This window comes from Anarrhichthys ocellatus, unplaced genomic scaffold, assembly GCF_004355925.1.
Source record: "Anarrhichthys ocellatus isolate YVR2014 unplaced genomic scaffold, GSC_Weel_1.0 scaffold8, whole genome shotgun sequence".
Lineage (NCBI taxonomy): Eukaryota > Metazoa > Chordata > Actinopteri > Perciformes > Anarhichadidae > Anarrhichthys > Anarrhichthys ocellatus.
In genome coordinates, this window is record NW_022280038.1 from 4,590,575 (window position 1) to 4,605,548 (window position 14,974).

A 14,974-nucleotide genomic window follows, 5' to 3' on the forward strand; every position below is an offset into this window, starting at 1 on the left:
CTCTCTCTCTCTCTCTCTCTCTCTCTCTCTCTCTCTCTCTCTCTCTCGCTCGGTGTGTTGTGCTGTCCCTTGCCCACCCTTTAACATGTACATGCCTGCACATCCCAAGCCAGCATCTGGCTTGGCACTTGGCTCCGCTGATCCTTTCAGAACAATTTAAATGGATAATCAGGCTGGTGATGTGAAGAAAGTGGATTGTGCATCTCTTAATCTCTGATCAGAGCCCCCTAAGCTGCTCCTGGTGCAGAATTAGACTGGCTTTATGTGAAATGACACTAGACAGTGTGCAACACTGTAACACTCTGTGGGTTCCAGTAAAATCTGGCTCCTCTATGGGGAGAGGGTCTTTTCTTCGCAGACAGTTGACATCTTCCATACCCCCCACCCCCTAAGAGACGCAAACGCCATGTCTCCATTATCAGTGCCTCTGGTGCAGATGTTAATTTGTATCATCATTAACAAAGAGATGCAATGCACACAAGCTAGGTCTCTTGATACTGATCTTGCTCTATCTTCCCTCCCCCACAGTTTTTTTTTTTTTTTTTTTCTGTTTCGATCTTCTACTTCTTTAGCAGACACTAAACACCAGCATTCCTCTCCTCCAAGTACATGTCTGCGCTTTGCTTAAAGGTCACAGTCATGCTTGTGCTGCTGTCCTACAAAAGTGGAGCTCACCTCAGCCAACCTTCTTCTTTGACACCTCAAATCTCCAGGTTGGCTCTGTGATTCAGGCCACAATGCACCCAGCCTATAGGATCCAGTGGCCTAATATAGTCCTGCCCTGATTTACCTTACACGGTGTAACACCACTGGAAACCTACTCGCATCAGCAAAAGGTTTCCATAGAAGCACAAGAGCAAAATCATGTAATTGATATGTTTCCTTCCTCGAAAGCATTCCTGCAAGGGCTTATGTGGATAAATGTGGTCAAAGTATCACAGCCGCTGCAGCGTATCTGTACAGGACAAGGCAGGATCAAGACCAGGCTGATACTTTTCTGTCAGAGGTATTGTGAGCGTGTGCCGGTGTTTTCACATCGCTACATGATAGGATACAGATGAGACCATCGATCTCAAAGCTGGTGTGGAGGTTGACCCGACTCTGCAGGGGATGTTGAAAAAGATGAATGAAGACTGCGATGATAAACGATCTCTGATCCTTCCAATGTGCTACTGGAACCTGTTGTCCATGACTCATGACAATTTTGTTTTATATATATATATATATATATATATATATTTTTTTTTTTATAAACACCGTTTTGATTCACATGCTGCTGAACAGGCATTATTGTGGACTAAGTTCTGGAGGCTTTTGAGTGGACTGAAGCATAATATGACAGGACTCGTAGTAAATGGCTCCTACTGAAGGTGCTCGTGATTTATTCTGCACTCTGCGAGCCAGAGGCCAGGGCTGTGATGAATATGACCTTAGCTCCTTTTGAAAGGAGAACTGATTCTCTAGCACTGAAAAGTGAAACAGTGGGAAGCAGGAAGGGAGAGAGAAAGGGAAGGAACTCTATTTGCTGCCTTTGCCACTGGAATTCATCAGTGCTTGTCAAGACAGCTGCCCTGAGTAGGTAATGAATTAGTTTCAAGTGTCTGTGTGCTAAAGCAAACAGGGGGAACATTAATACTCCCTAATCAAGGGCTTTGTTGGCATATTCCCTCCGTTGTCTCCCTTCTGTTATTCTATCCCCTACCGGAGACAGAAAGACAGAGCCGAGGAAGACGCGGAGGACATGCCCGGTTAGCTTCGTTGTTGAACATAGTGTGCTCTGCTTGCACATCATGCAACTCTCAATATCCGGTTTATAGGTTTCAGGTTAGTGTGGGAGGTTGATTCCCATGGGATAAGCCTAAGCGATGATGCTTAACATGTGCCTAAGCGATGTAATGTTGTCACATTTTGTTAAAAGTGAGCCAACCAAGAGTGAGACAAACCAGCTGCCCTTTCAAAGAAGCAGGGTTTATCTCCGAAAGTGAGGCACGCTCATCTCCGGGACTCCCAATCCCGTTGAAAATGAAAAGCAGGTGTGTGAAAAGGTGAAACCGCCTTGCGGGAGACTCATCGGTGCCCGTTTGAATTGGTATGAACGCCTGTTTACTCCAGTTCTTTTGGCCTATAAGCCAATTATTTTCATGCCAGGATTGTGCGAGACATTTCAAAATGTTGATGCGGTCGCTAGAGGCAGGTCTTAAACAGTACCGTAGAAGTGAACAGAGGCTAAGAAAGTAGCGTTTGGGATCAACCTGAAGCACATAGTGTTTGTTTTTCACAGCAGCTTCTTGATGCAAGCAGTGTGCAAAGTGCTAGCGGTTGAAATCATGTCTGCACACATACGTGTAGATTGCAGTGTGGTCATTGTGATGATATGAATATATTGGCTTTCCACAGAGTAGCTTAATGCAATGTGCGGATGAAAACAAGACCCAAGTAGGTGAACAGTCCCATCTCCAAGAAGGCACATAAGCAAATTAAGTGTGACCAAAAGCTTTAATTTGAAAGGTAGAAGGATTAGGCTGTTTGATGAGCAGATTTAAGGGTGCAGGCAAGGGGAACATAAAGGAACACTTCTGGCCAAGCGTAATAATCTTTGAAAATGTTCTTTAAACCCATCTCCCTGTGACGTGTATTTTCACTGCACTTCAGCCCAACATCTTCCATCCCTAAGATTAAGGGCTTTTGTCATGTATCCTCTCTCTCCCGCGATTGCTGCTTGATATTTTTGCTTTTGACGTCTTCTTCTGCGTTCGCCCTTTTTTCCTTCTTTTTCCTCAAAGTGGACTTTAATAGGTTTAGGAAATGTTACATCTTCGTGCACTTACAGACACATGTATTACCACTCTACCAAAACACTCCCTGTCTTAAACAAAGTTGTCTGATTTAATCCCTGAAGGTTTCCTTCCGGCATGTTGGAGAAGGCCCACCTCAGAGAATGTTTCCTTCCTGTTTTCTGCTGCTGGATTTCATGATTTCCCTCTTCCTTGCAGACTTTTCACACGCCCAGTTTGGGAGACGAGGAGTTTGAGATTCCTCCCATCACACCTCCACCTGAGACGGAGTCTGGTCTGGGTCTATCGGAAGTGGACTCTCCTTTCCCAGGAATGCCAGAGCCCCCAGTTACTCACAGGGGTCTCTTAATTCCCCAGTTCCCCCCTCAGAGCCTGGATCTGCCCTCTATTACCATCTCACGCAACATGATGGACCAGGAAGGGGTGTCTGTCAACAACGGCCAACCTGTGGTGAGCACTGCAATGCACATACAGCACTAGCAAATCAAGACGTCTGTTTATTTTCTGTGATTGGAGAAAAAACACACAGAAAGCCTGCACTAGTGCTGCTCCAGTATGTGTCCTTCTTGTAGCTGCAGCTCCAGATGTGGTTTTTGATGATGTATCCAAACTAACAGATAGGACTTATAAGTATCCACCCCTGGACACCCCTGATATCAGAAGCATACAGTCCTTAAATGAGCCCTTTTACTGAACCAAAATGTCACCTTCACAGTTTTTGTATGCCTCCTGTTGTCCCTGCATCTGGCACAGCATCTGGCCTTGTTTACAACACAGGAGGTATATGATCACATTAAGTAAATGTCATGATATTATGTTACTTACTGTGAGGAATTTTTTTTTGGAGTGTGGATGATCTCCCTCTGTAAGGTGAGCAGATGTGAATAGATCACAGGTGTTAAAGTACAAAGCACATCCAGTCCCAGAAGGACAGAGAAAATGGGACCCAAAAGTGCCACCGTTTCACATGCTCATATTTAATTCATGTTGCCTCCAGAAGCCCCCTTTTTTCTGTTGTAAATGCTGATGCATGCTCCTGTCCAATGTCACACGAGGTCTTCAGAAAAAGACACACGTTTCTGTTTGGAGTTTAGGATCAGCCTTGTCTTTGTGTTGTATGGAAAAACCTTCTACTTTTAGCTTGATCCTCCTTTCCTCTGTTATGGATGATCAAACATGGAACTGTAGATGACATAATCACTCTCTTTATGTTGCCTGGTGCTATAGATTGTGAGATTGTTGTATTGGGGTGGAAAGGCATTTTCAAATGCCACAATCATAGAAGCATTGAGGAGGAAAAATGGAAATGTCACCGGCTGAGTAGTTGTCTTACAGACCTATTATAAGAATGGAAGATTCATTTAGGAGAAATGAAAGGACAAAGGCATGAGCGGAGAGATGATGATGTTGATGCTGAATTGGCTTTGTGAACCACAAAACGCATTGAGAAGAGGTGCTATGATAACTGTAACTGTGTGAGTAAATTAAATGTAGTTTAGACCACCTGCATCCCCTTTACCCCCCCCCCCCAAACACATTTGTTAAATCGCATTGATATTAGAGATATTTATTTACATTCCATACCGGAAGGGGGCTGTCAAATTTTACAGCTCTTTTCCCTGCTTCCATGCTTCTGGCATGTGAAATAATTGCTGCTTTTAAAATATCTTTCGCCACATACAGTAAGTGAGCCCCGGAAGGCTTTTGCCTAAAGAATTTTCATTTCATGGTCAGTTAAGCTTTCTACATCTGGAAGAAACGGAACCTTGACACAATTACATTCCTGACTGTTCTCACGACTTGCTGGAGGATTAGATTTGATTCTCAAACATTATTCCTCTTTAACACCATTTGCATGGCTCATGTCTCTGATTGTGCGGAGACTCTATTAAAAACTGAGGGGAGCATGTGGGGTTTTCTGCTCCTTGCCTCGTGGCTTTGTCGTCGGCACACTACTAACTTGTTATCAGTCATTGCACATTGTAGCTGGTGGTGGCCTTTCATTTCTCCTGTAAATGGGATTGATCCCTAAAAGTCTCGTGACAATGCCTTTTTAGAAATTCTATTCATCTATGGTTTTATCTTTGCCTTAAAAAGGGAACGTAACTTTTAAATGAGATAAGTAACAGCGCTGTTTGCAGTGCATTCTATATACAGAGACAATGATTTACAAAGGCCCTAAGAGGGGTGTTTTGTCATTTTGTCAGCACACTGATAAAGGAATGACAAACCTTATATACATGATTACATTCTGTGGTATTTGTTATGGCTGCAGGGGCAAACAAATAAACCGTGCACTATTGCAATTACATTTTTCATCAAGCCGCCTTGCTCATATTTCCCAAACACTTGTCTTGGGTTTTCTTTCTTTCTACAAGCTTACTGGTGGGGAATATTGAGTGTGTGTGGAAGCCTGTCTTCTTATCAGAACTTAATGAGGAAACCCAAGCAGTGAATATTACCTGGGCTATTTTCAAAAGCTTCCTCCATGTCATTGCATTGCCAAGTGTTCCGCTAATTCCTCTCCCCGTAATGTTCAGCGTATGTCTTGCAAATTGGCCACAGGTGCCGGTCTTCTACAAAGAGAAATACATTTTCTCAACTGCAATGTGCCTGGCAAGCCATGAATCTGAAGTCATTATTTATTTAATCTGCTCTCCTAACAAGCTTTCTGACTCTCATTTTTGTCTCCCAGCATGTGTCCTCCTGATTTGTGATTGAATCTCAATAGTGCCAAATAGTACTGGAGTTGGGGCTGCCAGTATTGCTTTATTCACAATTTCTTCTCGATTTTCTCCCTGCTGCACAGCGAGGGTCTCTGGGTTCTATTTCAAAAAACACCTGGTGCCTTCACCACACTTTAGGCTTTCCTTGACACATGTTGGCATGCACTGAAATATCCTCCACGCTTGGATTCCAAACCCTACAGTAACTAGTTTTATAAATTGTTAATTTCAATATTTAGGAGAAATGAGCCCTGCTGTCTCATTCCATTTGCCACTATGTGGCGATGCATTATATATGTTTCATTAACAACTAGCTGTTTCGCATGTCATTAGCTCTACAGCAGCAAACATATAGTTCGTTTGGAGCACATGCGTCATGCTAGATGAAAGCGAGGCTGAGAAAGAGATTTTCAGTTTGTTGTTCACATGATTTGATATGCCTTGATATTGTGTAGATTGCCAGAGTATAATACCCTGGGCTTTGACTGGTCAAAAACACTATATCTTGAATCAAATGGAACATGTGAGCACTGTTGCAGAAAGCATGTTTTTCTACGCTTCCCTCTTATCTCCCTTCCAAGCCAAGAAGCACTGACATGAGTTGTACATCAATTTAAGAGAGTGGATTTTTTATTTTTTTTCCCTTCTCTCGCTCTGTTTCTTTTTTTCGTTTCTCCCTCGACAGACGGCTATTGTGACATATTGGGTCAGTCAGAAATGAAAGATATTCATGCAGGCATGCAATACTTGTAATGAAGTCTCAGCTTGACCTTCTGCATGATTGATTCTGTAATTTACTTTTCTCAGGCAGCTCTCAAAATGAAATGATGTCATGTTGGACAAGTTTTAAATACCCATAATGCATCGGGAGAAAGAGTGGAAAGGGGGTATGGGTCAGTGGCTGTACCGGACCAAGGGGAGGGAACCTGCTGGCCTCATAATCTGATGGAGGAGGGGAGAGAACAGGGAAGAAGAAGAGAGATCTGTTTTTAAGTGGGGGTTAGAGGTTGGGAAGATAGATGGACTGAGTTTGAGCACCACAGAGAGAGAGAAAGAGAGAGAAGTGTGTTTGACTGAGACGGGGCAGGGGAAAGAAAAACAATTTATCTTCATGCTATTATAGCCTTTACCGGCATTCAAAATTCCATTTTTCTCATTTGGCTTAAGCACAGACTTCAGCAGGTTGCTGAAAATGGAGGAGGAAAAAAAATAAAATGGTGTACCCATTTAGATGGCGACTAAAGGAATATGTGCAGAGCACTGATAAACTATCTTTAATAGGACTGACCTTTCATGCTGGCGAAAGTTACTGGGGGATTCATCCTTATAATTACCATATAGATGATTTTACCCCTCTCCTGCCATGGAACATTTCCAAGAGCTCTGGCATTGATTGAATGGAAATTGAACTTGTTAACATTCTTTTCAGCCTGTTACAGCTCAGTACATGGTGCCACTGATCATAAAGTCTCCTTCAATTCTGATTTCCAATATCTTAAAGAACAGACTGTAGCCTGTTTTCATTGACATCAGTGTTGAGATTTTTATCACTTGGTGAATGCATAATGTTTCATTTTTTTTGGTCCAGCTGCTGTTTATTGGCCTGCATTTACTATGGAAAAGGTTTCACATGTTGTCAATAGCGTTTTTGTTTTGTTGTTTTATTTTTTTTTTTTCTCATCTGTCTTTATGCGGATGTGTGGAGTGTTTGCTGTGTTAAGTCTGGATGAGGCCAACAATAATGTACAAAACAAACTATTTTTCTTCTTTTTTGCAGCACATTGTTAAAAGCATTGTGTTGTTGCCAGCTTTTTCAGATCCCACATTAAAAGCAACACAATGGGGAATATTACAGAATGAATTTGCATTTAAAAATAAACGACCTTTATTGATTTGAGAGTAGATTTCCGCTTGTTAGTGTTTGACCGTACAAACGCACAGGCAGACAGCACACCTACACACACACACACACACACACAGGGCACATCTGGTCACTGTGTACTCGAGATAAGGACTTATTTGCAGATTTACGATGACTATCAAAATATCTAGTTAGATGTCTGCTGTGACTGCTGACAATACTGCAATCAAAATGCAAATGAGGAAGTAGAAGAACATACATAAACATCCTCGGACCAGATTCATATTCACAATCAAGGCAAACGTTACCTAAGATTATTTCTTCCGCTGTGTTATTAGCTGCGTTATTATCTTTTCACTCAAATCAGACGTGCTGATGCTGGCATTTCTCCGACGTAACTGTCATCGTTGTTCTGTTACACAGGGTGGAAATTGCTGCTACTCCAGCTATTGCTATAATATGTGATAAAATAAGACATTTAGTAGGCTGTTGGATGTGATACGTTTAAGTGTTTAACCGTGGTCATCAGTGCATATTTCTTTTTTTAAACGCACAAACATCCAAAGGCCATTCAGAAGAAATCACCATATTCCAAACAAATGGCAGAATGGGCCATTGCTCTAAGTCAAAACTGCATCATTGGGATTCGGCAAAAGTGTTATTATACAGATGGCCACGACTAATGAGCTCAGTGTGTGCGTCTTTGATGTTCGCAGCGAGCAGAGAGCAAACTGCGAGCCATCGTGTTCTCAGTAATGAAGATGACAATAGCACTTGGAACATGCCGTGTTGCAGATATGTAAATCACAGTCATTTGGTCACAGGCTTGTTTATTGCAGCTTTTTATTTGCGAGAAAACTGAGAGCTTCCATATTTGAAGCGTCGCGACAATATGTCTTCAATTTCTCCCCCACCTTCGGCTCACCTTTTGCCGAATCCTCCTTGCACGTGTAACTACAAATCCGCTCTCACTTCATAGATTGTATTTATGATAAGCAGTAGACATGGCATATGAGAAAGAAATGGACTGCAGATCCAATATGTTTTTGTCAGAAATGGTGTTACAATATTGTTTTTGAAGGCGCACATTCATAAGGTTCTTTCAATAAAGCCAGGTGTGTGGGTTTATGATGTGTTGATGTTGGGAGAGATTGAGTTTGTGCTGCTGAATACCAGATGGATGTACCCAGGGAGAACAAATCACCTTTTCTGTTGTGTTCCCCTGTTCCATGTCAGCTCTGCTTGCTCTCTGATCAGTCTTCCCTCTGGGGAGTTGGCAGTCCTTCTAATTTCATCCTCACCACAATCAATGCAAACATGTTGCATGCACCTTCACTGAGCCTCTTTTTCAAGAACCAAACGTTTTCCCAGGAAATAAACGGAAAAGAGATTTTGAAGATGTTATTACATTGTATACTGTCTGGTAGAAGTGAGGGGAGCTGTCCAAAGCCCTTAAGCTTCAAACCTTCAGCCAGTTAATTTATGGAGTCGATTATACAGCAGTATTTTTTTATACCACTCTGGCCGTCAAACATGATCTATGAAAGGTGCCTAAGAGTTATAACCTAAAATTAACGCTACACTAAAGCATATAGGCTTGTGGCCGCCTCAATCTTAACTGACATTTAGGTGCATGCATTCTAACTGCGACTCCAACAGTCCTTTTATTGTGGCATTTGCAGTTATGTACCACAGCGCCGGGGAACTGAGTCCACTGTTCCCCTCCAGTCACCGGGCAGTCAAAAGCTGTGTCACAGATTTCCGTACAATAGAGTTTTGAAATGAATCAACCGAGCTGTGTAGCCATCTATTACTGGCTTATAAAGTTGGCTCCTCGGATGTCGAGATAATTTATCATGGCCTGTAATAGAGACATTTAAGACCCGGGACGTAGTGACATGTGATCTGCCACATGACAATCCGCAGAATCCAATGACCCGATTTCCCCTCTAGTACGGAGATACAGCTTCATGAGCTCTGTGCACGGGCCAGTGTGGTGTCATAGTGAGTACAGAGATATCTCTGCGCTGGAGAGAGGAGGTGGGAGTCTGCAGCCAAACCTTGAGAGCAGTATGAAAGCAAAAAGGGATCAATAAAACATTGTTTGATTATTATTTTCTTAACAAATGTCTCTTGCTTTTGTATCGATTCCTTTACAGAATGTTGGACCAGGCCATCTTCGCCAGTACCCACCCAACCCAGCCATGGTGATGAAGTCCATCATCAGCATGAACAGCCCCAATGGGATGTTATCACGGAATCAGCTGACCACCATCAACCAATCCCAACTCAATGCGCAGCTGAGCCTAAACATGGCAGGACCCCACATCACCCATACTTCCCCATCACCGCCTGCCAGCAAGTCCGCCACACCGTCTCCCTCCAGCTCCATCAACGAAGACGACCAGGATGAAGGCAACAGGGTGAGCGAAGTTGGAATCCAGTCATGTTACCGTATTAAGTCGTACTTGTAGGGAATTAACCTGCTGATATAATAGACTGTTACAATTGTTTCGTAAATTTCGTTATCTCAATCATTGCAGGTCATTGGAGAGAAGCGACCAGCTCCCATAGATCCCGTAAAGAAGCCCAAGACCCCTAAGAAGAAGAAGAAGAAGGATCCCAATGAGCCTTCGAAGCCGGTCTCGGCTTATGCCCTGTTCTTCAGAGACACCCAGGCCGCTATCAAGGGTCAGAATCCCAACGCCACCTTTGGAGAGGTGTCCAAGATCGTGGCCTCCATGTGGGACGGTCTGGGAGAGGAGCAGAAGCAGGTACTACAAAGTTTGATTATTCAGACTAGTCTAGTTACAAAAGGTTACATCATCAGAAGCAAATGTATGTACAGTATGTGATCTGTGTATTGTACTCTATATTTTAAAAGGAATGATCTCTAATTGATAAGAAGCCGTATGTGTCCATTCACACGCACCTTTGTGTCATCACAGGTTTACAAAAGCAAAACAGAAGCTGCCAAGAAAGAATATTTAAAAGCCCTTGCCGCATACCGCGCCAGCCTGGTTTCCAAGGTGAGAAACTGTTCCTTCCTTTCACATCAAAAATGTGTGAATTTGACAGAGAAGGTTTATTCAATTTTCTCAGAATTCTTTGTATTACATTGTGCACTGTGATGTTGTAGAAAACTTTTTTGTAATGAGAAAAACAACAAGCAATTTGATGTCCAGAAACTTTACAGTAGACCTGTAGATGGAGGAAATGGTATTCTTCAGAGGGGGAAACTGTGGCTTTGTTGATAAGTTCGGATATTTTTTTTTTGCCCCATCCAGGCTGCAGCAGAATCAGCGGAGGCACAGACTATCCGCTCGGTGCAGCAGACCCTGGCCTCCACCAGCCTGTCCCCAGGCCTGGTGATGCCTTCACCCCTTAACCAGCACCCCTCCATGTCTGCAGCTGCCCTGGCTCTCCAACAGGGCCTACCACGGGCCATTGCCCCAAAACCTCTACAGATGAGACTAGGGGGCAATCAGATCGTGACCTCGGTTACCGTCTCCCACCCGAACATGTCCTCCGGGATGCCACCGCAGCTGCTCGGCCAGATGGGTGCCGGAGGGGGCATGGTGGCGGGTGCCCAGTCCACAGCGATGTCTCAGATGAGCCCACCGATGCAACCGGTGCAGCAGCATGCGATGCAGCAAATCCAGCAGCAGCAGCAGATGCAGCAGCATCTCCAGCACCATCAGATGCAGCAGCAGCAGATGCATCACCAGCAGATCCAGCAGCAGATGCAGCATCAGCATTTCCAACACCACCTCCAGCAACAGCTGCAGCAGCACCACATGCAGCAACAGCAGCACCAACAACAACAGCAGCACCAACAACAACAGCAGCACCAACAACAACAGCAGCACCAACAACAACAACAGCAGCACCAACAACAACCGCAGCAGCAGCAGCACCAACAACAACCGCAGCAGCAGCAACAACAACAACAGCAGCAGCAGCAGATGCAGATGCAGCACATGCAGATGCAGCATCAGCTGCACCAGCAGCAGATTCAACATCTCCAGCAGCAACAACAGCAGCAGCAGCAGCAGCACCAGTCCCAGTGTTCCCCACCCCAGCACTCTCCTGGTACACCCCATTCAGTGGGAGGCTCTGCATCGCTCGGCAGCCCCCAGCCGGCCACACAGCAGCAACCACACCCCTCCCAAATCCAGGCCCACGCCCAGGTCCTGTCCCAAGTCAGCATTTACTGAGCCAAATGGAAATCCTATCTCACAGAACAGGAATAGAATAAAAGCATCACTCCCCGTTGCTTTGCTAAGTTGCACTTAAAAAGTGTGAAAGATTTAGAATGTTATACAAAGAACTTGTCCATTGTTATAGACGGATATGCACACGCGTGTACAGGGGGTAAACATGTTAACTGGGTTTTTGTCTATAAAATAGGCTGAGCTATGACAGAAGCCTGTTAAGGCGAGCTCCCAGTGTTTGTTTATTTGTTTGTTTGTGCGGTCTTTCAGTTGTCAATTTAAACTGACTGGGCACACAATATGTTGGAAGATGTGTGTCTTTCACTGTTTTATTTAACAATAAAGCTTTATTTATGAGGCCAGAGTTGTCAGTTTGAATGCCTTTCAACAAAAGGATTTCTATCAGCTCTTACCTGGACTGAGTGACTCAGAGGATCTTTGCTGGAAACCAGTAACCCACACGTCAGTCTCTGTTCCCACACTGGCCAGTAATTACCCAGACATTCTTTACTCAAACCTTTATCTCTCACCCGTCGCAGATGTAACTGTTTAACAATGGCTTGGAGGAAACGGTTGATCAGATCATCACATGTCGGAGGCCCAGTGATATTTGAACACATTTAAATCATGTCACCAATGCAGAAAATGTCTTGAAGAATAAGCGGAATAGAAAATACAAAGTCTAGGGACACCGATCTCTGAATGAATGACTGAACAGACTGAGACAGAAACTGCCATAAATCATTTATGTCATCACATCATCAAACTGTAGCTGTAATCTGCTGTACATGTTTTGTAGAGTGAGGACAGGCGAGGCCTCGCGTATCAAATAATCTTTGCCCAAAAGCGTGTAACTAGCAACCCCCCCCCCCCCAAAAAATGATCTTCTTTATTCTATTTGTTTTTACTTCAGATGTTTAACAATTAAATTATGTTTTTATTTTGTGTAACAAAGGGGATATTTTATGGTAAATGCAAATGTCGAGGCAGATGGTTTGGGGGATTGATGTATTTTTACTCTGCTCCTTGATACGTCATTGTTTTAAAAAAGGAAAAAAGAAAACTAGCGGAGCCAGTTTCTTGCACTGCCAAAGCCAACTGAAAAAGGCATCGGAGGTATTTTTGCCAGTTGTACAGAAGTCCCTGGAAAAAAAGAAAATTGTTGTACATTTTTCATATCACATGTTGTAAAGTTTTAATATGTGAGGCTTTAATTAAAACATTGTTAAACGACCTGTGGATTGCTATATCACATAGTGCATTTCTGCTCTTTTATACTTTTTTATGAGTTACAATAGCAGCGATTCATTTTGTTTGTATTTTGCTTACGAACCAACTGCTTTTTGAAAACTGTCCATAGAATAAATGCATATCGGTATGGAGTTCTTGAAAGGTTGTTTTCAGCTCACAATAGGAAAAGTAATTTAATGTTTGAGTTTTTGCTCGGCCATGAAGACCAATCCAGAGACATTCCATCACTAATATGATAGTAGCCATAATTTTGTATGAAGTATTATATATTTCTTTGTGTCTCTGTTCAAAATTAAACTATCAATCACAAATATTTATTTGAAGGAATCTGTTTATTTCAAAAGCTTTACTAGTCATAATTACTATGCGATAATTATTCACGTCTCCTTGTTAGCTATTGAAAATCTATAAATAGCACTCAGTCCTTTTATGAAACATCAAAAAATGTAAATTTGTATGTTTTCTATGGAGTAATTCTATAAGAGAAAAAGATCATTTGCAGTGGTATGTGAGCATTCATGCGGGCATCATTATAGTGCGTGCTGTTTGTCAGTGATTTAAACAGAAGTCCATTGTAACTGTGTGTAAAAACAGTGTTGATACTGGACAAGGTCAGCATGTACTGTAACTGGTACTTGTCTCAATAACAGTCCCCTTCTCACACACCAGTGCCTTGGATTCTGCCTCTTTCTTACTCCCTTCAAAATCGCTTCATTTCCAAGACATCCCCAGGGGTTCGCTGAGCTCCCTTGAATAAAATGGCGAGCGGGGGAGGGAAGGCAGGCAAACAATAATTATCATATCTTCACAATAGGCTGTGAATCCACTGGCCCAGAGAAGGGCCTTTTTTTATTCCAAAGGCAGCTGAGACATTCTAGACATGGCTTAATGTTAGTTACAAATTAGAGAGAGAGAATCTGCTCCTGTGCTTCTGTGATAGCGGCTTGATAGAATTTTCAAATTTTTGGTTTGTTTTCAATTAGTTAGTTTTAGGAAAGCATTAGTAATTTGGGCCGGGGCCCTGCCGTCATTGCTGCTGCTGCTGCTGCCGCGGTGATTGGCTCTTCGGCTCGGTATGGAAGCGATGCCCATTTCTCCGCCGTGATTAATTACAGCATCTGTCCTGTCAGAAGCCTGAGTGAAGAGGGCTGCAGGAAAAAACTGCAAATAAGCGCTGGCAACAGTCTTAAAGTGCTTATGATGAAATGAAAATTAAAAACAGCAAGTGCCGCGCATGACCTGAATGTTAACACAGGGGGGAAGAGGAGAATGTGAGAGCGGTTGTCCATGGATACCAAAACGCATGCTTTAAAAAACACACAGTAATGAGGCTCTGGGAAATCGGCGTTACTATTCTGAACAGATTCACAGCAGAGCCCATTAATAATGCATGGAGCTCCTTGTTAATCCATAACCCCTCAGTACTGCGGTCACTGTGTGTACAAATATCTCACAGCCAGGGTTGGAGTTATGGGACTCTGCAATAAAAAGGTTACAGATATTTTCAAAACACTGCTATATACACACACACACACACACACACATAATTTACAAGGATAATACACTGTTCCTCCTATAATGGGGACTGGTTTAATTTGAATAGGTGAATAAATAAATTCCACTGCTTTGTGCTGTAGACTCTGCCTGTTGGTATGAGCAAGATAAATATTTTTCCAGAGTGCAACATGATATTATCATAGAAGCATGAGGCAATCGATGCTCTTTTTTTGTTTCAGTCCTCATTAACTAACACTGATGAAGGGCACTATGACATTAATATGTCATTTGTGTAATGCAATCATGAGGTGACCTAATTGTCCTCCACCTCCCCACTGAGGTCAGTTGCTCGGCACCGTGCCAAGGATGACTAAGGAGTCAGATGTGGAAGCTAAGGGATTTTGGATTTTAATGATTTATTTGGCTCTTTTGTTGTTTTCCCGTTCATCGCACATATACAATGTGAGCATAACAAAAGCCCTGCTGACACTGACCATCTGACCGTCAGACCCACGCTGCAGCCAATCCCACAGTCTGGACTCAGGTCGCAGATGTAGGACCCGCTCTGCTCTGACACTAAACTTTGTTTCCTTAAAAACAAAACAAAACAAAACAGGCTTTTTTGACTGA

General features: G+C 43.0%; 1 protein-coding gene across 1 annotated transcript in view; it reads left to right on the plus strand.

Annotated features, from left to right (window-relative positions):
• The window catches only part of tox3 (TOX high mobility group box family member 3), a 37,769-nt gene extending 25,336 nt beyond the window's left edge, over positions 1–12,433 (plus strand). The window contains exons 3-8 of the mRNA XM_031848541.1: positions 2,994–3,245; positions 9,542–9,805; positions 9,926–10,156; positions 10,331–10,411; positions 10,670–11,187; positions 11,311–12,433. Of these exons, the coding sequence (XP_031704401.1) occupies positions 2,994–3,245; positions 9,542–9,805; positions 9,926–10,156; positions 10,331–10,411; positions 10,670–11,187; positions 11,311–11,599 (1,635 nt within the window). The 3' untranslated portion in view covers positions 11,600–12,433. The remainder of the gene's footprint in view (positions 1–2,993; positions 3,246–9,541; positions 9,806–9,925; positions 10,157–10,330; positions 10,412–10,669; positions 11,188–11,310) is intronic.
• Positions 12,434–14,974: the final 2,541 nt, after the last annotated feature.